Genomic DNA, 27,643 nt, shown 5'->3' with positions numbered 1-27,643 from the left:
TAACATTTATTTATCCATCTCTGAATCCAACAGACAATTCAGCAGTAAATACTCAAGACACTTAATTATACATGAAACAGGGCTCCTATTAAACCTGTCATTGTAACAGACTGTAAACAACATCAGTCTTATTGAACCATCATGAAAGTAAACAAATGTTTCTCATGCACCTGACGTGCTCTTTTAGTGTGAACCAATCAGAATCCGCTGCGGGAACATGGGCGGTAAAAACAACAAAACATAACAATGGTTTTACAAACATCAAATAATAGATATACTAAAATCCCATAGTGTCCAAGTGCTTCAGTGTGTCACCCATCCTGCATTCATTCAAACAGATCCTCCAGGAAGCTTCCAGAGTCACGAGTGGATGGCTGAAGAGAACAGAGAAAGATGATGATGGCTGTGCTGATCAGGTCATGACCTTACAGTGGGCTCAACTCACCAGAGTGATGCCAGTCTCAGAGTCTTCATCATCATAATCCTCAATCACTGGATCTTCCTCATCTGAACCATCTTCAATGAGAGACAGCCTGAACACACACACACACACACACACACACACACACACACACACACACACACACACACACACACACACACTAATCAGAACAGCTGTGGGGATGTCTGTTGGGAAGCGAGCACGCTCAAATATACTGACATTGAAGTCAACTGAAGATCTCTTCTAGGGTTTAGAAACACAAATGTAATGAAATGGTTTGTCAGATTTCCAAAAGCAAGTATGTAAATGTACATAATCTGTTAGATAGCTTAATCTGAGGCGAGCGACATGTATCAGATTGGCATTTGACATGAAATACTGCTTTAACAACATACTTGTGTTGAAGTAACATGATGTTTTTACTATAATGCCACTCAAGTGTGCAGCACAAGCGCTCTTCACGCACACGGGCTGATCAAGTTTCTCATAATAGAGTTTAGTCTAATATGGGAACGCTCTAAATGACCATTTCAGTACTCACCTAAAGGGCTCTATGAGCGAGCAAAGCGCTGCGTGTACCATGCGCAATGTCTTATCCAGTTTTCTCGCGAGTGCTATTTCTAAGGCAGTTTTCCTGCCAGTGCAAGTGGGAGTGTTAGTGCAATCTGTGGGTGTGTGCACACAAACTGTATGTGTACTGTATGAGTTTCCTGAGAATAGGTCATTGTACTGTTTTCAGCGCAGTCTCAAAACAGTTCCTGCATTTTCAGTTTGGAGATTCTGCCAGCCAGTGGTAATAAAGGTCATGTACAAACGGTTACATCACAGGAAGTACTTTTGTTTTATTTTGTATTGCACCTGTGGACGTATTGTCTGTGTGTGGTTTTTCTGTTTTCTATCATTCCTGTTGCTCCTTCCGCTGTCCTCTTACAGGTGACAACTACCACCCGTTTCTCAATGCCATCTGGAGGGTGCCAGGTTAAAGTTCCAACAGACCTCGTACTCAGGGACAGACCATGAGAGATTTGCCTCCAAGGGCGTGTTTCTTTCTCCTGCCCAAGACAATGCTGCCATGTGCCACCTGGACTGTTGTTTGCCGTGTGCCACCTGGACGGTTGTTTGCCGTGTGCCACCTGGCCTGTTGTTTGCCGTGTGCCACCTGGACGGTTGTTTGCCGTGTGCCCCCTGGACTGTTGTTTGCCGTGTGCCCCCTGGACGGTTGTTTGCCGTGTGCCACCTGGCCTTTTGTTTGCCGTGTGCCACCTGGACTGTTGTTTGCCGTGTGCCACCTGGACAGTTGTTTGCCGTGTGCCACCTGGCCTTTTGTTTGCAGTGTGCCACCTGGACTGTTGTTTGCCGTGTGCCACCTGGCCTGTTGTTTGCCGTGTGCCACCTTGCCTGTTGTTTGCCGTGTGCCACCTTGCCTGTTGTTTGCCGTGTGCCACCTTGCCTTTTGTTTGCCGTGTGCCACCTGGCCTTTTGTTTGCCGTGTGCCACCTGGACAGTTGTTTGCCGTGTGCCACCTGGACAGTTGTTTGCCGTGTGCCACCTGGCCTTTTGTTTGCCGTGTGCCACCTGGCCTTTTGTTTGCCGTGTGCCACCTGGCCTTTTGTTTGCCATGTGCCACCTGGCCTTTTGTTTGCCGTGTGCCACCTGGCCTTTTGTTTGCCGTGTGCCACCTGGCCTTTTGTTTGCCATGTGCCACCTGGACAGTTGTTTGCCATGTGCCACCTGGACAGTTGTTTGCCGTGTGCCACCTGGCCTTTTGTTTGCCGTGTGCCACCTTGCCTTTTGTTTGCCGTGTGCCACCTGGACAGTTGTTTGCCATGTGCCACCTGGCATTTTGTTTGCCCTGTGCCACCTGGACAGTTGTTTGCCGTGTGCCACCTGGCCTTTTGTTTGCAGTGTGCCACCTGGACTGTTGTTTGCCATGTGCCACCTGGCCTTTTGTTTGCCGTGTGCCACCTGGACAGTTGTTTGCCGTGTGCCACCTGGACTGTTGTTTGCCGTGTGCCACCTGGCCTTTTGTTTGCCGTGTGCCACCTGGACTGTTGTTTGCCGTGTGCCACCTGGACTGTTGTTTGCCTTGTGCCACCTGGACAGTTGTTTGCCGTGTGCCACCTGGCCTTTTGTTTGCCGTGTGCCACCTGGACTGTTGTTTGCCGTGTGCCACCTGGACAGTTGTTTGCCGTGTGCCACCTGGCATTTTGTTTGCCATGTGCCACCTGGACAGTTGTTTGCCATGTGCCACCTGGACAGTTGTTTGCCGTCTGCCACCTGGACTGTTGTTTGCCGTGTGCCACCTGGACTGTTGTTTGCCGTGTGCCACCTGGACGGTTGTTTGCCGTGTGCCACCTGGACGGTTGTTTGCCGTGTGCCACCTGGCCTTTTGTTTGCCGTGTGCCACCTGGACAGTTGTTTGCCGTGTGCCACCTGGACAGTTGTTTGCCTTGTACCACCTGGACTGTTGTTTGCCGTGTGCCACCTGGCCTTTTGTTTGCCGTGTGCCACCTGGACTGTTGTTTGCCGTGTGCCACCTGGACTGTTGTTTGCCGTGTGCCACCTGGACAGTTGTTTGCCGTGTGCCACCTGGCCTTTTGTTTGCCGTGTGCCACCTGGCCAGTTGTTTGCCGTGTGCCACCTGGACAGTTGTTTGCCGTGTGCCACCTGGCCTTTTGTTTGCCGTGTGCCACCTGGACAGTTGTTTGCCGTGTGCCACCTGGCCTTTTGTTTGCCGTGTGCCACCTGGACAGTTGTTTGCCGTGTGCCACCTGGCCAGTTGTTTGCCGTGTGCCACCTGGCCAGTTGTTTGCCGTGTGCCACCTGGACAGTTGTTTGCCGTGTGCCACCTGGACAGTTGTTTGCCGTGTGCCACCTGGACTGTTGTTTGCCGTGTGCCACCTGGCCTTTTGTTTGCCGTGTGCCACCTGGACAGTTGTTTGCCGTGTGCCACCTGGCCTTTTGTTTGCCGTGTGCCACCTGGACAGTTGTTTGCCGTGTGCCACCTGGACAGTTGTTTGCCGTGTGCCACCTGGACTGTTGTTTGCCGTGTGCCAACTGTTGTGCAGTGTTTTTCTCTACTTTTTGGACAAAGCGAGGTAGGGAAGTTTTCTGTTTTGTTTCACAGGTAATTTACCTCCCTTTCAAGAGAAATCTCTTTGTTTGTATTTTGGCCTTCTCCTGAACACGTTCTGTTACTCTCACTTTGTTGTACAGTAAAATCAGTTTTCTTTCATTGAATTTGTGGAATTGAGTCACTGCAAAAGGTGCTGCTGGACGAAGTTGGATGGAGTAAAATGTTTGGATTCTGTATGATTTATTTTGATATTATCTTTTTGTTTGAATTGTAATTTGAATGTGGTTTAATTTTTTCACGTTTCAACGAATGTTTTTAATATTTCAAAATCGACCGGTAGAAGTGAAGATATCCATGCATATAAAAGGAGCGTCACTGTCATAGGATGCAGTTAATGCATAAGTGAACGCCAGCTCATATTTCTATTGCATACAGTCCATTTACTCTGCCAACATCTTCTGAATGTGCGGTTTGTTTATATTGCTGGTGCTTGACAGAGAAAGGATTATATAATCCGATGCAGACGGTGCTAGAGAACAAACTCCAAAATAAATTGCATTGACCCAGCCCATTAGCACGGGAAAGTTCACCAAACTTACTTGCGCCTAGACTTGGCCCATCCTTCGACGAAAATATAAAACCTTTATGGCCATGCCCACTGACTTTTCCTGTATGATTAATGGCATAGAGCTGCGCTTTGCACTGTTGAAATCGGGCCCAAAATGTGTATTTGCCACAAACACCGGTGAAGATTCCTCTATCATCACCTGAATATTGACTTTCCACCTTGAACTCCATTTCCCATAATCCCCGTAAATGTTGCTCACCTGTTCCTGATTTACTCTATTTAAGTCTCACTATCACTCGCTATCATTGCGCCAGCTACATTACTGTTTACCATTCCCTTCCTCACTCTGCTAGGATATCTACCGTTGACGTATGTTTGCTGCCTGTCTCACTATGTTTCTGCTCTGCCATTACTGTTCGACCCACACCTGTCTGTACCTTGAGTTAGTGGTGTTCAATAAATCGCACATGGAAACCTGTTACAGTATTAAGAAAGTAAAAGTGTTCAAGGTTGACTTTATTTTGATATGTGCAATATCTATATAATAAATGTTTCAACTAATACTGTAAATAACACCCCATACATCTGATTGGCAGGTCAAAGTCCCTTCTCTGCTCTAGCTCACAGATGTTTGCATTCACCTCCCACCCTGGTTAATTCCTTATAAAGATAGATAAATCGACACAAACAAATCTACGAATAAAAATAATAAACACACACTCACGTGCTGAGATGTGATTGGATGCTCTGAGCAGATGGACTCCGTCTGCTACGAGTTTCGCCCTTCCTCAGCACAGACCTACAGACAGATGTGTGTGTTATACCGCTCTATGAAATTGTTATCCATGTCATGGCAGAGTGTGTGTGTGTGTGTGTGTGTGTGTGTTGTACCCCTCTGTGAAGTCATCATCCGTGTCGTAGTGGTGTGTGTGTGATGTCGCAACTGTAGACGCAGGAGTTTCCACACGACTGATCAAACCTACACACACACACACACACACACACACACACACACACACACACACACACACACACACACACACACACACGGACACACACACACAGACACACACACACGAACACACACACACACACGGACAATAAATGAATGTCCTTCTGAAAACCGTTATTATGTCTCCATGCAAAATACACACTGAGAATACTGCTTCAGTGTGAATGTGCACCGGCTGCTGTCCGTGTGTGTGTGTGTGTGTGTGTTTACTGACTGTCTGTGCGTCTGCGTTTGGTCTGGGGTGTTTCAGGTGATGATGATGATGCTGTGGTTGGTTCTGCTGGAGTTTTTCTGGATCCTGAAGTTAGAGATCGTTCATACATCCTCACAAACTCACTGTCTCTAACACCAGCACACACCTGCTGCACACACACCAACCTACAGCAGACAGAGAGAGAGAGATTGGAGGAGAGTAAACGCAATATATTTAAATATTTATATTAAATAGTCGTTTGATCTCATTTACCACAACATGAGATCTTATGATAGGAATGATGATGTGTGAGAACAGCACTGCAGTTCACTCAGTCCAGATGCCAAACAGCTGATGTACATCACAAAGTATAATTATACAAACAAACTAAATACAGAAGCACTCTCGATGTGAAACACAGCCACTGCTCCACTGAAGCCAAACTTGTGTGTCAGAGCGTCTTTAAAGGAAATGGTTAAGCATCTTTAATGCATCCTTATCAAATACAGAAGCAGATCATGTAAATAACTACAAACTCTGAAACGCACTGTGTGAATGTCCCGATGTAAGAGAGATTGAATCTGCACCGGCTGATGCACACTCTGTCCCTCGAGCGCACACGCTTAATGCAGCTAGATTATAACGTGATTGCTCGAGACGTATTGAATCATATTACATGTGTCACTGTGTGTTTCTTATTGTGAAGAACATTGTCAGTATGCAGCTTTATTAATAAGAGAGTTTGTTTTTAGTGAGAAAGATGGATTGAAGTGAACAGATAGGTGAGAGTCTTCGCCCCATTAAACACGGCAACAAAAGATGTTCGATTTGTTTTTGTTTTGGCTTGTTTTCAATATTAATATCTAAAACTCCTTTAAAACAATGTACATTTACTTTAGCAGCTATACTGCAGAAGAAAATATTGTAAATATCTATCCTTTAAAAAGATGCATTGACCAGAGAAGCAGCAGATGAGATATTTACATGTGCTAATAGAGAATAGATCTATATAGATTTAGTCTTTACTGCACTCACAGAAGTAAAACTAACTGAAAAATATACACTTATATTTTTAGATATATTTAAATGGAAAACAAGACAAAAACACTTGATAACGAGGATTTTTTGTATTGAATTTGTTCACTGAATTAAACTTAATAAAAAGTATTTTCCCCCTTTAATTCAGTGAATGTCATTTAGAGGTATTTTTAAAAGATCTCTTATAATTATTAATCACATTTATTGTGAAGATCTCTCAACCTTATAAGCCGGAGCACAAGCTGAATAATCTGTAAGAGCTCATGATTAATCCAAATAGTCTTTCTAATAATCTTTAGATTAGTTGATTAGCAAAATAATTGTATGTTGCAGCCCGACCGGAGTATAAAGTAAAGAACAAAGATGAACAAATCGAGAGCAATCAGTGGCTTTCTTTTTAATTTTGTTAGATCAATATTAACATCATAGAGACAGCAGCAGATCCATTAGACTGCATTACTGCATTTACACTTCAACGTCTTGCATATTTTGACAAATACCTGATCTGTTGCACCCACTTCCATTCACGTAACACATAAACATCTGTTTCTGTTAATCAGTTGTGGGACGGGCATTGACCATGAAGAACAACCGTTTGGGTGCGCAGCTGGATTTCTACATTCACATAACGCCTCATGGGAAATGTGGTTATATTTACGTGTTGTTTCTCAACTCAATTTCCACCTTGTTCTCACACAAGATTTCACTCAAAGCTTCAGCTCCATACTGGAAAAATGATCATTATTTGAACATGCATTTATCTCTAATACAAGAAATATCTAGGATTTCCCACACACCTTTGAGCCTACGAGCAGTATGCAGATGTTTATTAATTCTGCGCTGGAAAAATGTTAGAAGTGCGCGGCAGCTTAAAGGGAACAGTGTCTCGTTGATCAAGTCTTAATCAGTCGAACACACGTGAACTTCATGATGGAAAGTGTGATACTCACAGCTGTTTGCGTTCTGGTGGCAGAAGTTTGAAGCTGAATTCACTGAGAATCTCCAGAAAAGTCAAATTCTGAAGCCCTTGACTCGCAAAACGAATGCCGTCCCTACACAAACACAAACACCCAAAAAGTGACAATTTGACAGATAGACACAGTTCAACACCAACAGATGTCACGTGAGAGGTCAATACAGACTGGTGTAATGCCAGCAGAGGTTTGCGGATGAGTCGCAGGTTGATGCTGAAGTTCATTGCCAGTTTCTTTGCTAGAAGTCTGATCTCTGTCATTTCCTCATCACGACAGTCTTGATTCAACCCAGAGAAGAGCTACACACACACACACAGACATAGTCGTCTCAGTTACTGTCGTAACCTCAGTTCCCTGATGAGGGAACGAGATGTTGTGTCGATGAAGTGACACTAGGGTTCCAGCCTCCCTTTTATACCCGTATGTCGGGGGGAGTGGCATGCAAATTCTACTCGCCAATTCTCATTGGCCTTTTCTGAAAGATCTGAAGGTGGCTCTCAAGATCGACCCTAGTGTCACTATATTGACACAACGTCGAGTGAGTGAGTACTCTGCATTATAAATGATGAAAAGATGCAAATGACAGAACCACTGAATGAACACACACACACACACACGGGGCGGCTGTGGCTCAGGTGGTAGAGCGGGTCGGACACTAATCACAGGGTTGGTGGTTCGATTACCGGCCCACATGCCGAAGTGTCCTTGGGTAACACACTGAACCCCAAATTGCTCCCAATGGCAGACTAGCGCCTTACATGCAGCTCTGCCATCATTGGTGTGTGTGTGTGTATGGGTGAATGGGACACACCGCTAAGGTTAAAAAGGCGCTATATAAGTGCAGACCATTTACACACACCTGCTGCAGACACAAACACACAGTCTTGGCACTCCCCACTGAACTGATTATCTTGGATTTGCTGAGGGTTTCTTTGATGATGTCACCATAATCCCTGTAAAACTACAAAAACATACAAACCTCGTGTCACAACACACACACACGTAACGGTGTATTCTCAGCGATTACTCCATACACACACGCACCTTATTGTAGTATTTGAGTATGTCTGTAGCAGCGGTTAGCTCCAGAACTCCATATATAATGAGTTTACAGTAACCAGCTAACTGACCCCTCTTCTGTAGCAGAGCAGCCATCTTCATCTCCTCACACTCTTCCTCACCTGTAGCACAATCATGACACATTACATGTTATGTTAATGTTCTTATCAAAACAACTGACAAGAGCGTGTTGTTAAGAGCTAAAACGCACAGAAACTGTTTGTGCGTGTTTCTGACCAAACAAAACTGCTGAAACATTTCCCCCAGAAAGCAGAATCTTATAGAAGACATACTCAAAAACGGTTGATAAGGAGACAAATTATAATTTATTCACATTTAAAAACAGCACAAGTGTTATTTTGTCAATGTTATGTCCTAACTTCTACTTTTATATCCCTAGAGAAGCGTGTACCAGCGAGGTCATCGTCAGTGAAGACGTAGTCGATGAGGAAAGAGGCCATTTCTGCTTTGAGCGACTCATCAGGACTGAAACACTGCAGTGGAGATCCGTCTCCTTCACACAAACGGCCAAACACCAGCAGCACATCACACAAACACACAAACGCCTGCACACACACAAATACATGATTTACACAATGTGCAGCTCAAACATGAACTCAACTACTGATCTGTAGTCAGTGAAATACAGATGACAGAAGATCTAAAGCAGTGGCATAAAGTCAGACATATATGTTCATGTATTTAGCAGGTGCCGGTATCAGAACAGGACAGAGATATATACCTGGTTTCTGATGTGACTCTGAGGTACAGACAGACAGCTCTGACACACAACACACAAAGAGTGAAGAAACTTCATCAGACGCTTCAAATCAGCCTGACAAAGACACAAATACATGATAGAAATGTTATAAAAACGTCTGATTGTACTTTATCATTTGTATCATTTATGTGATAGATTTGTCATATTTCACACGACATTATTCACACCATATTTATCATCGTCTGTATTTCTAGCACATCCATGCGTGTACATACGCAACTGTCAGTCAATATCAAGCTTATCCAAGGAGCAAGCAATTACATTATTTCTGTTTCTTATTATTATTATTATCATGGGTTTGTCTTACATTTACATTTACGCATTTGACCGATGCTTTTATCCAAAGCGACTTACAGAGCACTTATTACAGGGACAATCCCCCCGGAGCAACCTGGAGTTAAGTGTCTTACTCAAGGACACAATGGTGGTGACTGTGGGGATCAAACCAGCAACCTTCTGATTACCAATGTATTATACAGTGCACTTATTACAGGGACAATCCCCCCGGAACAACCTGGAGTTAAGTGTCTTACTCAAGGACACAATGGTGGTGACTGTGGGGATCAAACCAGCAACCTTCTGATTACCAATGTATTATACAGTGCACTTATTACAGGGACAATCCCCCCGGAACAACCTGGAGTTAAGTGTCTTACTCAAGGACACAATGATGGTGACTGTGGGGATCGAACCAGCAACCTCCTGATTACCAATGTATTATACAGAGCACTTATTACAGGGACAATCCCCCCGGAGCAACCTGGAGTTAAGTGTCTTACTCAAGGACACAATGGTGGTGACTGTGGGGATAAAACCAGCAACCTCCTGATTACCAATGTATTATACAGAGCACTTATTACAGGGACAATCCCCCCGGAGCAACCTGGAGTTAAGTGCCTTACTCAAGGACACAATGGTGGTGACTGTGGGGTTCGAACCAACGACCTTCTGATTAACAGCCCTGTGCTTTAGCCACTACACCACCACCACTCCATAATAATCTTTAATAATATAATTTATTTTCTGCACTGTGTTGGCAATTTACATTTACGCTTTCATCCGAAGTGACTTACAGAGCACTTATTACAGGGAAAATCCCCCCGGAGCAACCTGGAGTTAAGTGTCTTACTCAAGGACACAATGGTGGTGACTGTGGGGATCAAACCAGCAACCTTCTGAGTACCAATGTATTATACAGTGCACTTATTACAGGGACAATCCCCCCGGAGCAACCTGGAGTTAAGTGTCTTACTCAAGGACACAATGGTGGTGACTGTGGGGATCAAACCAGCAACCTTCTGAGTACCAATGTATTATACAGAGCACTTATTACAGGGACAATCCCCCCGGAGCAACCTGGAGTTAAGTGCCTTAGTCAAGGACACAATGGTGGTGGCTGTGGGGATCGAACCAGCAACCTCCTGATTACCAGTTATGTGCTTTAGCCCACTACACCACCATCACTGTCAAAACAATTTGTACTAAAGTTCGTAATTTTAATACAGAAAAATGAAATAAAAGTGTGAATAAGTGAGCATGAATTCAGTATTTACCCTGTTTGTTTGAGTGTGTTGTGTGATCTTCTTTCCTTCCCAAAACAGATGGAAAACTGCACATTTAAGAGCTGGAACCATCAGCTACACACACATACACACACACACACACAGTTTCAAAGGTATAACGAGTGTGAGAGTTACGAATGCACACTTTCAATTCTAAACTCACTCATAAAGTATTAAAACTGTTGATTATTTATCAGCTGTATAGTTGAGCATTAAACTGAATCATTGTTCAGTTCATTAAAATGGAAGCATCTAAATGAAATGAATCAGACTTCCTAACAGTAATTATGACATTTTTAGTTCAGTCTCAATCATTTCTGAAAGGGTTTAAAATCGGCCATATCATCTGCCTTTAATACTATCATCCCTAATAAGATCATCTCTAAACTTCATCAGCTAGGCCTTATCTCATCACTATACAACTGGATCCTGAACTTTCTGTCAGAGCGTCCCCAGCTATCCTCTACAATAACTCTGAGTACCGCACGAGGATGTGTACTGAGTCCCATCCTCTGTTCACACATGACTGTGTTCCTGCATTCCCCACTAACACCATTGTTACGTTTGCAGACAATACAACGCTGACTGGACTGATCAACAACAATGAATCGGCCTATAGAGCGGAGGTGCAGAATTTGGACAATCTGTAATACAGTAAAGACCAAGGAGCTAATGATTAACTTCAGAAGGTCACAGAATGTTGGATATGCTCCAGTCTTCATTAATGGACACAGAGTGGAGCGAGTGCTCAGTTTCTGGGTACACACGTCTCAGATGATCTCACATGGTCCACAAACACGACTGCTTCGATCAAGAAAGCACAGCAACGTTCCTGAGGACGCTGAAGAAAGCTGGACTGCCTCCACAGATGCTGGAGACTTTCTACCGCTGCACATCTTAACATACTGCATCTGTGTGTGGTATCTGCCCCGCAGCCGACAGGAAACCCCTCCAGCGAGTCGCCCACAGCACACAGAGGATTATTGGATTCAGTTGCCAGCTCTAGAGGACATCTTCAGATCGCGCTGCCTCAGGAAAGCCATCAACATCTGGACCACACAAACCCATGCCACCATCTATTTGAACGTCTTCCTTCTGGAAGGGACTATAGGGCCATTTATGCACCTCCAGACTGAGTAACAGTTTTTCCCCTGATCAATAACTGTTCTGAATCAATCCACTGAGTACTATCCACTTGTTGTACAGTATTGTAAGGAGAGTCACAAACCTAATTTCTTTGTACCTGTGCAATAATAACTATATTTATACAATGACAATAAAGATATTCTATTCTATGTTTGGATTTAAATCTAAAAACATTAACAAGTTTGTGTTAGTAAATATCATCTTAGCATACAAACGCTTGTGTCTGTCAGAGCTCTTCACTAATAAAGCTTTAACTGAGGTGTGTGTGTGTGTGGACCTTCTGATCGATTTCTCTTGACTCGACTCCCATCTTCAGCAGCTGGAAGCAGAACTCAAACAGATTCCTTCCAGTCATATCTCTGGCACTGTCACACACACAAACATACAGTGTAATGGCTTCAACAGTCTTACAATATTACTATAGTTACACACACACACACACACAAAATATACAGTGTAATGGCTTCAACAGTCTTACAATATTACTATAGTTACACACACACACACACACACACAAATATACAGTGTAATGGCTTCAACAGTCTTACAATATTACTATAGTTACACACACACACACAAATATACAGTGTAATGCTTCAACAGTCTTACAATATTACTATAGTTACACACACACACACACAAATATACAGTGTAATGCTTCAACAGTCTTACAATATTACTATAGTTACACACACACACACACAAATATACAGTGTAATGGCTTCAACAGTCTTACAATATTACTATAGTTACACACACACACACACACACAAATATACAGTGTAATGGCTTCAACAGTCTTACAATATTACTATAGTTACACACACACACACACACAAAAATACAGTGTAATGGCTTCAACAGTCTTACAATATTACTATAGTTACACACACACACACAAATATACAGTGTAATGCTTCAACAGTCTTACAATATTACTATAGTTACACACACACACACACACACACAAATATACAGTGTAATGCTTCAACAGTCTTACAATATTACTATAGTTACACACACACACACACACAAAAATACAGTGTAATGGCTTCAACAGTCTTACTATAGTTACACACACACAAAAATACAGTGTAATGGCTTCAACAGTCTTACTATAGTTACACACACACACACACAAAAATACAGTGTAATGGCTTCAACAGTCTTACTATAGTTACACACACACAAAAATACAGTGTAATGGCTTCAACAGTCTTACTATAGTTACACACACACACACAAATATACAGTGTAATGCTTCAACAGTCTTACAATATTACTATAGTTACACACACACACAAATATACAGTGTAATGGCTTCAACAGTCTTACTATAGTTACACACATACACACAAATATACAGTGTAATGGCTTCAACAGTCTTACTATAGTTACACACACACACACACACACACACACACACACACACACACAAATATACAGTGTAATGGCTTCAACAGTCTTACTACAGTTACACACACACACCTGCTGAAGACAGCTATAATGTTGAGAGAGGAAGCAGCTCTGTACAGATCATCTTCATCAGCTAAATCCTGCACACACAAACCCATCATGAGCTGAAAGTGTGTGCACTATACTCCTGAATGTCCTCACTAATATAGTCAAACAAACCTACGTGTTTGTGTATATGATAGTGTGTGTGTGTGTGTGCGTGTGTATATGATAGTGTGTGTGTGTGTGTGAGAGAGTGTATATGATAGTGTGTGTGTGTGTATGAGAGAGAGAGTGTGTGTGTGTGTGTGTGTGTGAGAGAGTGTATAAGATAGTGTGTGTGTGTGCGCACATGTGTGAGAGAGTATATATGATAGTGTGTGTTTCTTATGAAAGAGAGTGTGTGTGTGTGTGTGTGTGTGCGTGTGTGAGAGAGTATATATGATAGTGTGTGTGTGTGGATGAGAGAGAGAGTGAGTGTATGTGTGTGAGAGAGTGAGTGTGTGTGTGTGTGAGAGAGAGAGTGAGTGTGTGTGTGTGTGTACCTGCAGTATTTCAGTGAGGTTTGTGGTAAATTTCTCCACTGTAGAATCCAGTAATTGACTGACGGCTCTTTCAACACGACCAGAGAAAGTGTAAGAGTCACAACACAACACACACAACACACGCACACACGCCTCTAACACACACTCCTCAGTGTGCTTCAGTACAGTATCACACAACTGAGACAACAACAGGTCCAGACACTGACAGACAAACAGACAGACAGACAGACAGATTTAATTATTCAAGCAAATGGATATCAGGATAAAGAAAACTTTTTTTGTTGCTGCAGCAAAAAAATTAATTGTAATAAATGAAATGAGCTCATATTAAATCAAAAACTAAAGAATATGTTTCACTACAACGTTCCTGTGGAGTGATAAAAGCAAAAAACAAACATTTATAATGGTGACAGCCCCTAAACACTTTCTTTTATTTGTGCACATAAATGCATGAAACACAGATCATATTGAGTGTTGTGTATCTGCTGGTACTTTCTCCAGACGTCCTGACGTGCTGAACACTTCTAGCTGAAAATACAGTGGCGCTTTGAGCAAACAGCTCAACTTCACAGCATCTGCTGAAAACTGATGACGGAGAGATTTCATCACTGACTGATCAATACAATATCAATTATTGAGTTATTATATGATCATAGGCTGATCACAGAGCGGAAATAAAGTAACTCACTTTAGCCAGTAACTGTGGCAACACGGGGATGAAATGATTTGTGATGCGTTTCCTCTCTTGTGCCTGAAGACGCTTCTCCTTCATCGTCAGATTCTAACACACACACAAACACATGCAGCTAGTGAACGGCGCTACACTGTATATAGTGACGCTCTGGTGTGAAGATGCATTTCAGCTGATCCCATCATGAGTGCTCAGCGTTAAATACTGGTGTAAACAGGGTGCGAAACATTTAGTGAACACATCACACATGAGGTGTTAAAACTCAATGTGTCCCAGACAGCAGTAAAGCACCGCCTCTCACCTGTCAATCAACTGCTGCGCTAAAGAGACCGTAAACTTTGCCAGTTAAAAGCGGTTTAAAAGGAATAAAACGTTAGATCGGAAAATGTGAAACAGCAAACACATACACAAGCATGAGATGATGATGTCATCATGACGATCACACACGTCTCAGTTAATTCAGGTACTCCACTAAAATAATGTGTAATTCTGCTCAATGTTGTGTTTCTGCTGACAGTGAAGTTCAGCTGCATCTGGAGAAACAGTGCGCCGGTTTTATTAGCATTAGCTTTGTCTTTTCCGACTTTGTTGCACTTTATTATCATACAGTAACACACAGACTGATTGAAGAAAGTCTCAAAATCGCAAGACACATTTAAGGGACCAGATGTAAACAGCGATGTGCCTCATCTGACCACATGTGATCGGATCACCCGAGACGCATCTTAAAAGCAGGAGTAAAGCAGGAGTAAAGCAGGAGTAAAGCAGGAGTAAATGGGGTCTATGAGATCCACACAAATATCATCAGACTATCTGTCTGTGTCTCACCTTCTTCTGGGAACGGGTGGTGGGGGGTGTGGCCTCTGCAGCCTGTCTCACTGCACACATCATAATGTCAATCAAAGCACTCTCCAGCCCCTCCTCCACACCTACAACACACACACACACACACGTTTGTTTCAGTATATTAGTGAGCATGTTTTTAAACAGAGGTGATGATCTTGTCTATACCCTAACCTCACACAACCCGATTACTATCAAAGTGTTTAAATAGCAAAACTTCATTTGGCAGATTTTAAAACCCTGTTTAATTAAAACACATCATTGAACAAGGCAAAGAATCTGCCCTCAGAAGGGGTCGAGCAATCTGTCAAGAAACTGTCCTGGTCCTATTCTATATATATATATATATATATATAGAAATTAAGCATATTTAATATTTAAATTGTGACATTATTTTCATGACAGTTTCACACATTTCTCATTACCACATGTGAAGAATTGTGACTCAGACTGATCCTGCTAGTACTTCTTTTTATATAAAAAATAATAATAATAATATATATATATATATATATATATATATATTGGCTGATTTCATTTTAGAAAATAATTGTACCACAGTATATTTTTGTTTTTTACAAAAAAAAAAAACAATAAATAAATAATCACTGAAAACAACGTCCAGATGTATTACACTAATAGGAGAAGTTTTGTAAAAAACATCACAATGTAAAATATCTTAATAGTATTAATGTGTGGGTCATTTTATTTACTGTTTTTGATGACCAGGACATTTTCTTGACAGGGTTCATGAGAATGATGCAGAATCACATGATATCACACAAATGATTTAATATCACACTATTTAATATGATAGTAAATCACATTCACATAAAAGTGCTAAAGAAAAATGCTATATCTTTTTTTAAAACATAACATTTATGAAAAAAATTATTAGTTTGTAAAAACATAAAATAAGTTTTTTCATTTTCGATTGAAAGTCGCTTCTTCTGTTTCCGCCTGTTTTAGTCATCTGTTCTCACACAAATAGTTAAAAAGCTTTATAGAAAATGAGTAAATAATAACATTGTACACGTACCCACAGTCAGTATGTTCACATTATCAGCACATTCTCACAAGACCACACAGTAAATGACATTAATAGTGATGATTAAATATAGCGCACCAGACTTTTACATTATTGCTGAATCTCCTGAACGTTTCCATTTTACACTACATCAATCCACTGCTGGATTAACCTTCACGCAACATCCATGATTCAGAGGAACACGGGAGTGATCACCAAGAGAACAACACTGAAGATATTCAAGTGTTCGGTCTGCTTTAATATTCAGACATGTGTTCAGCTAAGCACACAAAAGCAGTTTAAAGTAAAGTGGGGGCTGACAAGTCGTCAGTAAACATTAGTTAACATGAACTAACATTTAAACTAACTTCTACAGTATTTATTCATCTTGAGTAATGTTTCATATATGTGTTAGCATAACTTAATTCACCAGGAACTAACGTGAAGCAACACTGAAAAATGTATTTATTAACCAACATTAACAAAGATTAAACAATGTTCATTGTTAGTTCATGATAACTGATGTTGACAGATAGTTGATCAGCACAAAACCACTCAAACAGAGTGCAGAAGTCAGGAGACATTTGAGAAGGGATCATTAGACGGGCTTCAGGATTGTATTATATAAGCATTGGATCATCTTATAATGATGCTGATGTGTCAGTGTGTCCCGCACACGGATATATGGCACCATTAGCTTCTGCAGTACTGACTGAAACTGTGTTTAACACCGATACGACACGCAACGCTACATCACAATTCAATCTTAATTCTACGTATAATGCTGCATTAATGGGCAACGTTTGCACTTTTCTTATTCTCCACTTTTTCTAACTCCTCGTGGTGGTGTAGTGACTCGCCTCAAGCGGGTGATGGAGGACGAATCTCAGTTGCCTCCGCATCTGAAAGCGTCAGCATCTTATCACGTGAATATTAGAGGAAATGGTCGAGGCACTTTAAACAACTAATAACTGCACGCCAGTCTGTTATTGTGAGAACATGATGGGATGTTATGAAACAAACTGTGATTGGCTGTTCACACATCTCAGACAGCTCCTCCACCTCCAAGCAGCTGATTCACAGCACTGTCATGATTTAAACACGTCCTTAAAGGCCTCAATGTTTCAGAAGCACACACAAACCTGTTCACAGAAACACACAGCAGTCTATACTGTCTCACTCACCCCCTTCCAGCAGCAACAGTGATGTCATCACCTCCCAGTCTTTTAGCTCCGCCCCGGCAACATCCCACAGACTGTCGACCAGATACGCTGCATGTTCATGATACTGACACACACACACTTAAAGTCACAGGTGGATCATCTGCAGTTTTTATGAGCACTACAGATGTAGGTGATTAACTAATTAACCAACATTAAGAATTTGCTTTGACTAATCCCAACATTTAATAAGTATTGTCTTACAATGAACATCTAATGAGAGCTAAATTGATTGGTTTATCAAGTATAATGTGTACACCGCTATAAAGTGTAAACCATGTGATGTGTGCAGTTCACCTTGCTCTCAATGAAGAAGCGTGCGAGTAAACTGAGGAAGGAAACACTGTGTTTGTCTGACTCCCCGTCTAACACACTGCACAGCCTACACACACACACACACATGCGCACACACACACTCAGTTTTAGGTATTGGCTGATACATAGTACCGAAGACATACGAGTAGTTTTGTGTTTGTATACTTATATCATTCTGTTTGTATTTGATATCGCTAATTAAAAATGACATTTCACAACCCTTTTCCAGGGTGTAGCTGATCATTAAAAGTAACAGTGAACACGTATGATACGTTATTCATGATTTATTGGTGTTATTTTATGTATATTTTTCTGGACATTCGTGGAGTTCATGCGGCTTTAGGATTGATTTATTGTTCTGGGTTTGTTGCGTTGAGCTTGAAAACGTTCAACATTGGTTTGATTTCTTTGTCACATTTAGTCAACAACAACACAGAACAGACAATAACTCCCATCCCTTTTCCAGCATCTTCTGTACACACAACACAGGATGTTTGGGCAACAATCGTTTGCCTCAAACACAAGCGTGTGGAGAGAGAAGCCGCATGTACCTGTATATCAGCTATGGTGGATTACTTTAAAACATTTGAAATAACACAATGTTCATCGTGTTTTCAAACCGGTCTCAGAAGTGCCACACACAGCATGTGCAACCATGACATTACATTAATGTACAAATATCCCCGTGTCTGCCTGATAAAGAACTATCCATTAGAATCAGTGCATCTCTAATAACACATGTCATGATAAAGCAGTGAACATACATGTGGTAGAGAAAGTGTCCGGCTGCACAGGCGAGTCCTCTGTGTGTGGCAAACACCAGCGGAAACACGCCAGCACACTCCTCCTCAGTCAGACCATCATCCGTCTTCCTGAACACACAACAACATTCCCATCAAGCGGTGATTAAAAAAACGATGTTTCGGACTGGATATCCTGTCTCACACTGATACAGAAGTAAACGGCGACCTCTTTCACGTTAATGAATTGCTGAAGTTTTTGGAAACTCACTGTTGAATGAACAATAACAGCTTCACCGTCTCTACAGCAACATCCGAGTCTTTATCCAGAATCATGCTGAGGATCCGTTGCTGAACACAAATAAAAAGGCACATAATCATCTGTAGCTTCATCCTGTAGATTGATGTCAATGTAGACGATACTCAAGAGGAAATCAGCTCAGTCATGTAAAGGTCACGTTTAGAGGTTTTGGATAAAGTGGTAAAAAGTGGGACTGGTAAGCAGTGGGGTAATGGGGTGACCTCTCATCTCAAAATGGACATAAATGCATTACACACGGCCTTGTAGGCTCAACCATTTCTGAGAATTTCACACACAACAGTCTCTAGAATTTACTCCAAATGGTGTCAAAAACACATCTAGTGACCCCTAACCCTAACCTCTGGGAGAATTTGCATTTTTGGGTGAACGATTCCTTTAAGTGAGATTACAGAGTTTTAATATTCTTCCCACTTACTCAAATCTTTTAAATAGATTCACCAAAGACATTAGTTCAGATCCATTTCTGTAGATATCATAAAGTCATGTTCAGTGTGTTATATGTGCCGAAACACACAATCAGAGATAAGAGACGGGGCTGACAAACCAAAACCTGACAATGTTCAGCCAGACCACACAAGCTGATATTTATAGACTGTGGAAGATGATTTATGTCTAGATGTGTCAGGTACTGAACCACAGATTAACATATAAGAAACAGACTCATCTGAATATGCTAACTGAAGGTCTCTATACAGTATTTTATATAATGTTGTATTATTTACCGTACATGCAGTAAGTAAAGGGTTTAGCACACTTTATGAATGTTGCATCTCACCTTAAAGCGGTTGGTGAAGAGCTCTAATCGGCCAATAAAATCCTTCTCCTCATATAGTTTCTGCATTGTTAACACACACTGCAAACGCACAGCGGCCTGCTAAAGAGAACAAACAACACACACATTCTGCAGGACTTTCACGAAACATTTCAAATAATAACATTTCATCTTTACGTTCTCAGATTCTGAATTTACAACCCAATATTTAATAGTGGAATGTATTAATATCAGTTAATAAATCAGAACGATTAATATTGGTCAAGAGGACAGTACTCGTGAACTGTATAGGCCGTCTCGTGTATATTAATATCAGTTCATGTATCAGTACAGTGTCTCAGAAGTATATGATATTATACCACACATATATATTAATGTCAATAAAGTCTCAACTGAAATATCTACTTCAGTATTAATGGCAGTTATAAATATACTGAATATATAAAATCATGTTCACAGTAATAATTAACCAATTAAAAGAGTTGCTCATCATGTGTATGCTTCAAAAATCAATAACATTCATAGTAACGTGTGACATCACACCTTGTCATGCAGCATCCAGCCTACATATTTGAGATGTTCGTCGTTGAGGAAACAGGCGGGATTTTCTCGGAGCCACACCCCCATCTCCTCCATGCACACTGCACGGATTTCTGGAACTCTGTCACGGTATCGATGAACAAAAACCCCCTTAAAGACTCCGTTCATTAGAGAGCGCAAGTCCTCCTGATGCTCCAACAGCTACACACACATGCACACACACACACGTCTATTAGCTTTACTGACTAATATCTACATGCTAGTGCACTCATAAAATCTACTTAAACAGATTATTTGCATATTAATTTTAGTCTTTCTCTTTGGGAATCCGGACCAAAATTATTGATGACATCATCTTGCGCTCACAGGTACATACAAATGTTTATCCAATCAAATGTTCTGTAGAATAAGATTGCCACTCTGTCTAGTACCACCTCCCTCTGAGTGGCAATAGCAAATCAAGTTAATGGATGTGATGTAAACCTGTGCCCATTTATGTGCCCCACCTCAACTTCCTGTTTCAATATGAAACACAACCACACAGGAAGAGACCCGCTCAGGTTAGACCAATGCATGTGGTCTTTAATATCTGTTACACATACACGTGTGAGTGGTGGTGGGTGATATAACAGTAAGCAAAAAAATCTATGACCAAATTCTGAAAATATTGGATGTTAACAACAGGTACTAAAAACTGTTCAAGGAACCGAAATCTGAAAGCGAACAACTGTTTTGCAGAATGTAACTGAAAACAGGAACAAAGTGATTTTGAGTTGTTCTGGAGAGAAAACACTATTTTTAAATGCTGGTAACACACAGTTAAACATGCTAAAGGGTTAATAGCAGTATATTTCTGGGACTACAGCTCTTCATGCTGCCTGTAAAACTGAAACATGTGCTTTGATGCTGAAGAAACTGTTGCATCACTTTTTTTGATGAATTGCTCTTGTGGATGTCGCACATTATGTATAATTATTACATATACATGCACAGATATAGAAACAGGAAAACATTGATTGTTTATTTTGGCTTATGTTGTGCTTGTTTCTCTTGAGATCTGCCAACACTGCAGTTGGTATTTCACCCACCATTAACACAGAGTACTGTCACTTTAAGAGAACGTTATTAACCCTTCTTGTGTTTTGTTGTAACCGGTAATCATTTGAAAAGGAGACTGCGGATCTTCTGAACCGGAACGGAAAAATACAGATTTTACTCGGAACAAACTGAAATGAAAAACATTATTCGTTTTTAGTCCCTGGATAACAATATATACACATATACATTCAAATGTTTTTGGAAAACCTTTTCCCCCAAAAAGCGAAATAAAAAAATAAGAAGAAAAAAAGATGAAAGGTGCCGTAAGTGATTTTTACCCCATCTGCTCCAGCACAAGAGTCTCTAGTGTGTTTGCACGTGTCCTTGGAGTGCAGGGTTCTGGAAAGAAGGGGCGTGGCTAATTCACCTCTGGCTATACTAGTGGAAGTTCCAGAACGGCTCAAATCGGTTACAGCACCATAAAAGGTATTTTAAAGATAGTGTAGGCCTATAACACATTTGATGGGGTTCAAGTGTTTCTATTATAAATGTGATGATTATTACAGACAGGAAATCACTGAAGGATTTGAGGATAGTGGTTTAATATTAATTAGTTTCATATTTTCATGAACTGTGACTTCCACTATAAAAAACAACAACATGAAATACCGAATCCTAAAGGTGATAACCAAGATATCATTAAATCAAAATACATTATCATTTATAACAATGTATTGGGCTAGAGACATCTTGACACTTGATTAGTCATTTTCATCTTCTGTTACGATCACTAGTGTTGGGTTATGCATATTCTCTTTTTGATGTCTGTTCAGAACTTGTCTGTAACCTAGGGGTGAAATAGGGCTGGGCCATATGGCCAAAATTGTTACCACGATAATCTTTTTTATATTGTTCGATATTGATATTTATCACGATACACATTGCACTTTCTTTTTTTATTTCAAAGTTGACAGAAGAAAAGAAGAAAAAATTTATTCTAAACCGTCAAAATAATCTCAACTAACTGCACAGGGGTCCAGAGACAGCCAGTGGGGTCTGCGGGATCTTTCACCAATTTTACCATCTTTTACCGTTTATCAATTGAACATGAATGTTTAAAGATCATCTGTTTGTTCAGAGTGACAGCAGTCCAGTATTTGTTGGGATATTTTTACATTAAAATGAAATATTTTGTATATTTCTTTAGATTCAGATACTCAAGTATGGGGCGCAGACGCCCGTGTGACTGTGCACTGATGCTGAATGTGGGTTCAGGGGTGTCCTGAGAGAACATTTACAAAACATTTGTATATTTTCATTAAAGTGAGAGACTCGTCGAACAACTAGTGATTTGAGTCTTTCCTTTTCCATTCCAGACATCTCATTAATATTCACGAAATTAGAACAGAAATCGATTAGTTTATTGGATTGGTTTATTATTAAAGGCTCGTAACATGCTGATTAATAAAGATACATTTAGAAGGGAAAAACGTTTTGGTGTAAAAGCTGCTTTGAAACACCTTAACTCATGCGGCGCTTCATGTCTACACACATGCAGGGAAAAGAGGCGACGCGTGCGGAGCGGGACAGGGCAGACATTATGCATGTTTGGTGCTAGAGAACAATATTGAAGATTACAGCGCAGAAAGATCAGAGCTGTCGTCCACATCACTGTTGTTCTGTCACTTCACTAGAGATGATGAGAGGACGCAACCGCTGTCATGAAGTCTTGCGGAGTGGATGGAATAAATCCGGTGTCCGACGAAGCCTAATCGTTAGCAAGGCAGCTAGCATTAGCAAGTTTATCCAGTCTGACCCTACGTTACCACTGACGCGTTGTGAACGAAACTGAGAGCGTTTTCAATTCGTTCCTATGAAAGCCGAGCGTCACGCTCGCAAGGTGGATCGTAGGATTGGCAGCGGTGCGGAGCGACTCTCTCCTAGCGCTGTGAGTGCCTTTGAGCGGATTTCGTCCGCCCCAGTGGAAACACAGCCTGAGAAAGCGAAACTGCTTGTGTTTTAGTGACATGCAATAAATATCGAAAATTAATCAAAAGCTTATCGTGGATTTTCTTTATTGCGATATATATCGATATCGTTTTATCTCCCAGCGCTAGAGTGAATATGGAATATACTTTTGCTATTTATTGATTTGCAAAAACACAATCCAAATCCTAATGAAGCCATAAGACAGACAACTTGATAAACATGAGTGTGTGCATGTGCATCTGTACACACACACACACACACACACACACACACACACACACACAATGTATTTGTGCGTGTGTAACCTGTCTGTAAGTGTTCTCTAGTTCTTCTACTCTCTCTATGGCTCGGTGTTCGGCTCGTTTGTTCTTCTCCAGGTCACAGCGTCTCTGAGTCATCAGGGCTTGAGCATTCACTTCTGCAGCGACTGTCACTATAGATGACATCAATCGCATGGCTATAAACACAGACACACACACTAGTTCAGATCAGTTATTGTATCCGAGCTTCACTGACAGTTCATGAGTCAATTCTCACAGGATTTGAACCTGCATCCTTCAGCAATGCTCAAGTTCAACTCACCGATGAGCGTGCTGGTGTGTCTGAACGCACGGACCTGTGAATCTGCTAGACCCGTGAGCAGCGCGATGAGCGATGCGAAGAGAAAATCATCGTACAGCAGACTGTTGCGACAGCCGCGTATCAACAGAGACACAAACTCACACAAACTCTCACGAAAGATACGTGACTGTGACCCCGCCGACACCAGAGGATAACTGACAGAGTCCTGCACACACACACACAGAGAGAGAGAGAGTGAGTGTGTATGTGTGAGTGTGTTTATCATTTGAACATGATCCCCTCACCTCGTTAAATTCGTTTGTCAGTTGACTGATTATATCAGCGTTCTGTAGACGGTTGAACATTTCTCTGCTTACAACACCTACACAACAACACAATATTACTGCAACACACAGTGATGTTAGTCACACCACAGCACGCTTGATTCTCACTTCACCTTTACAGCCGCTGCACTGAACAACAAAGTTGATGAGCTCCAGAAGCCCCGCCTCTCTGTCTCTTCTGTAATCATCCAGCCAATCATCAACCACCGTCTATGAGAAACAGCCAATCAGAGGACTGCACATATGACATCACCTTTATTCATCAGCATCTGTGCATGTCTCACCGGCAGAGCACTGCGGCCCGAACTCACGGCCTCGTACAGATGACCTGCAGCTACGTGTCTGTTGCGCCGTGTGTTCTCTGGTGTCTGTGGCTCACTGCAGCTCGAACCGCTGACCGACTGATGAACCCTCTTAGAAAACTGTAGAGAGAGACACAATTACACCAGCTAGAGTGGCACGATCATGACAAAATGGTGACTGACAATTATTTTCCTTGATTAACACAATCAACAATAAAATGATCATTTGTGTGGAGGAACTGGATGCTAGTCTTCATGTAAGCTGCACATAAAACAAGCTGACAAATGTTTTTGATTATCTCTATATTTTTCAGCTTATTAACTTTATATATATATATATATATATATCTTGATGATTGTGAATTAGCTCAGAAATGACATAAGTGATTTTAAATCAGGAGATTCAAGACATCTGCTTCAAGTAAAAAATAAAAAAGTAATCGAAACAATTTGACATCATATTAATTAAGTTGGGGCCTACGGTATAACAAGAAAAAAATCTCTCTCAACTAAGGCTGTAAACCATAAGGAACCCCAGATGGTACATCATTCTAATATTAAAGGTTAAAAATTATTTATTTGTAAGCTACTTCCATTTAAATCACACATAAGGGAGTTTTTATAATAATGTTGTAGGTTAATACATTTTTAATGACATAATTATGTTTCTACTTTTTAAATAATGTCTGTCATAAATAAATAAAAATTTATTTTGAAGCAATATTCTCATCAGCTTTTACATAGCCTACTTAAATCTGCATAATTGTGATTTTTACACCAGGGCGTTATTTACTTTTATAAGGACAATTTTTAAACCTTACTATATATATGCACTCTCTTTCCTGTCAAATTCTTACATTTGATCAAATTCAGTTTTAATAATAAGGGCTGTTATCAATCAATTGTAATAAATAATTTTATAATGTTTAAACAAATAATATAAAAAAAAATCAATGATGCCTTTAAACAATAAACCAAAAGGTGGCGGCAAGTGACCGTCTTAATAAATGAATCATTGAGTCGTTCATTAAACCAATTCGTTCAAAATGCTGAATCATTCAATAACAAAAGACAGCGCTTAGTGTTGCTTTTCTTTTGTAACTATTTTCGTCTGTAAAATAGAACAAAACTATAATGCGTCTAAATTGTAAGTGACTACATATTAACTAGGCTACTTGTTTATTAAACTATACATTCAATGTAACATTTGCAATCGTGATATTATAGAACAGCTCACTTGGTCGTGTTATGTTACTTAACTATATCATATGTTATTGTCATTTCCTGGCACAGACTTGACCCAAACGTAATTCGGATTCCTTGGCCACAGCGGATTAAACCGACACTTTCCATTTTAACAGACAAACTAGGCTAGCTACTATCTTGGTCTGTACGGTCTGTACCTCACTTGCCTAGTAACCATAGTAACGGGTGCGCACGCTTTCTGCTATGATGTGGAGCGCGAGGTGCACTCAACGTTACGCTGCATGATTTTTTAATTAGCCTACATTAACAGTTAATTTTGTTACGGTATGAACAATCCTAGGAAAGGCAAAAAAAAAAATAAGACCTTTGTAACGAAATCTAAAGCTGCGTACACACTGCCAGCGACTTTATCGCTGCAGGTCGCCAGTGGCTGGCGGTGAAGTCGCTAGTGGGCGGTCCCACTACTGGTTGCCTAGTAACGTTTATAAATGACATTCACGGATGCCATTCCATTGCTGTTGACAGCGAATCTCTTTTCTTGCCACTAAAAACAAACATTTTGGAGGGAAAAGACTAAATATAAATGGAATCAGTACATAAAATGCTTTATATCAAAGATGAATGAGAAACAAGGCGTGCTGTTTGCCATAGCGGCTGTTTATCTGCGGCGAAAATGCAAATGCCGGTCTGTCTGGGTCCATAAAATTCCAGCGATCTCAGATACACCTTTCCACACAGTATTTTTCTTAAAAATGTCCTTGTACGTGGGAAGAGACATATCATAGAGCACTGGAACATTTCTAAAAGCAAGAATTAGCTTTTCATCCATCTTTCCGTTACTGCAGGAGCTGAGAGAGGGAGAGAGAGAGAGAGAGAGAGAGAGAGAGAGAGAGAGAAGGATCACGTGAGCTCTCCCGTCTTCTCTCCTATTGGCTGTCGCTTCCGTTAGTCGCTCCAAAGTTGAACTTTTCTCAACTTTGTCGCGTCGCTGGACACGCCCACATCTAGCGCCAACGGTCGCGACAGCTCGTGTCGCCGGAAGTCGCTGTGCTCGCATTGAAAATGAATGGTATTGAGTCGCTGTCGCGCGCGATGTCGCTGGCAGTGTGTACGCACCTTAAGACTTTGTATACCAAATTCAAGGCTATTAAGGCCTTTATTTGAGATTATCAAATTTTAGACTTTTTTCAATGTTTTTAAGACCCGCGGGTACCCTGGTGTGTGTGTGTGTGAGAGAGTGTGTGTGTGTGTGAAAGTGAGAGTGAGCGTGTATTTATCACTTTGTGGGGACCAAATGTCCCCATAAGGATAGTAAAACCCGAAATGTTTGACCTTGTGGGGACATTTTGTCGGTCCCCATGAGGAAAACAGCTTATAAATCATACTAAATTATGTTTTTTGAAAATGTAAAAATGCAGAAAGTTTTCTGTGAGGGTTAGGTTTAGGGGTAGGGTTAGGTTTAGGGGATAGAATATAAAGTTTGTACAGTATAAAAACCATTAAGTCTATGGAAAGTCCCCATAAAACATGGAAACACAACTGTGTGTGTGAGAGTGTGTGTGTGTGAGAGTGTGAGTGTGTGTGTGAGAGTGTGTGTGTGAGAGTGTGAGTGTGTGTGTGAGAGTGTGAGTGTGTGTGTGAGAGTGTGAGTGTATACACACACCGTTGTTGCCTGTCCTGTTGTGGACAGTTTTCTCTTGGAGGTTTTCAACTGGAACTCAAAGTCACTTCCAGACAAAGAGACACTCTCATCCTCAGAGCTACACACACACACACACACACACACACACCATTATCATGATGACATTAATCCTCACTGAGGGGCTAATTTTTAAGGTCACTGTATTCACCTGTACAGCTCAGAAGCGTCTGTGTGCTCCAT

General features: G+C 41.1%; 1 protein-coding gene across 1 annotated transcript; it reads right to left on the bottom strand.

Moving 5' to 3' along the window:
- On the bottom strand, nucleotides 1-27,643 carry LOC127663201 (cohesin subunit SA-2). Its single transcript, XM_052154705.1, has 32 exons — nucleotides 27,612-27,643; nucleotides 27,425-27,521; nucleotides 24,538-24,675; nucleotides 24,367-24,463; nucleotides 24,215-24,291; nucleotides 23,931-24,135; nucleotides 23,654-23,805; nucleotides 20,325-20,522; nucleotides 19,785-19,883; nucleotides 18,959-19,038; nucleotides 18,712-18,819; nucleotides 17,930-18,014; nucleotides 17,597-17,699; nucleotides 15,371-15,471; nucleotides 14,540-14,632; nucleotides 14,344-14,436; nucleotides 13,852-14,052; nucleotides 13,340-13,407; nucleotides 12,129-12,216; nucleotides 10,697-10,780; nucleotides 9,295-9,362; nucleotides 9,105-9,249; nucleotides 8,775-8,928; nucleotides 8,348-8,484; nucleotides 8,163-8,264; nucleotides 7,472-7,602; nucleotides 7,280-7,381; nucleotides 5,313-5,476; nucleotides 4,978-5,065; nucleotides 4,811-4,885; nucleotides 446-533; nucleotides 1-374 (listed from the first exon to the last, which is right to left on the bottom strand). The coding sequence occupies exons 1-32, from the start codon at nucleotides 27,641-27,643 to the stop codon at nucleotides 327-329; spliced, it is 3,501 nt and encodes a 1,166-aa protein (XP_052010665.1). The 3' UTR covers nucleotides 1-326.

The sequence above is a fragment of the Xyrauchen texanus genome, chromosome 23 (assembly GCF_025860055.1).
Source record: "Xyrauchen texanus isolate HMW12.3.18 chromosome 23, RBS_HiC_50CHRs, whole genome shotgun sequence".
NCBI classification, from domain to species: domain Eukaryota; kingdom Metazoa; phylum Chordata; class Actinopteri; order Cypriniformes; family Catostomidae; genus Xyrauchen; species Xyrauchen texanus.
This window is presented reverse-complemented; position numbering and strand designations above follow the sequence as displayed.

Coding starts and splice junctions, on each gene's coding strand:
- LOC127663201 (XM_052154705.1), bottom strand. CDS start 27,643: ATGGAGCACACAGACGCTTCTGAGCTGTACAG. Junction 18,820..18,958: donor CTGTTATTGTTCATTCAACA/GTGAGTTTCCAA, acceptor TTGTGTGTTCAG/GAAGACGGATGATGGTCTGA. Junction 8,929..9,104: donor AGAGTCACATCAGAAACCAG/GTATATATCTCT, acceptor GTGTGTGTGCAG/GCGTTTGTGTGTTTGTGTGA.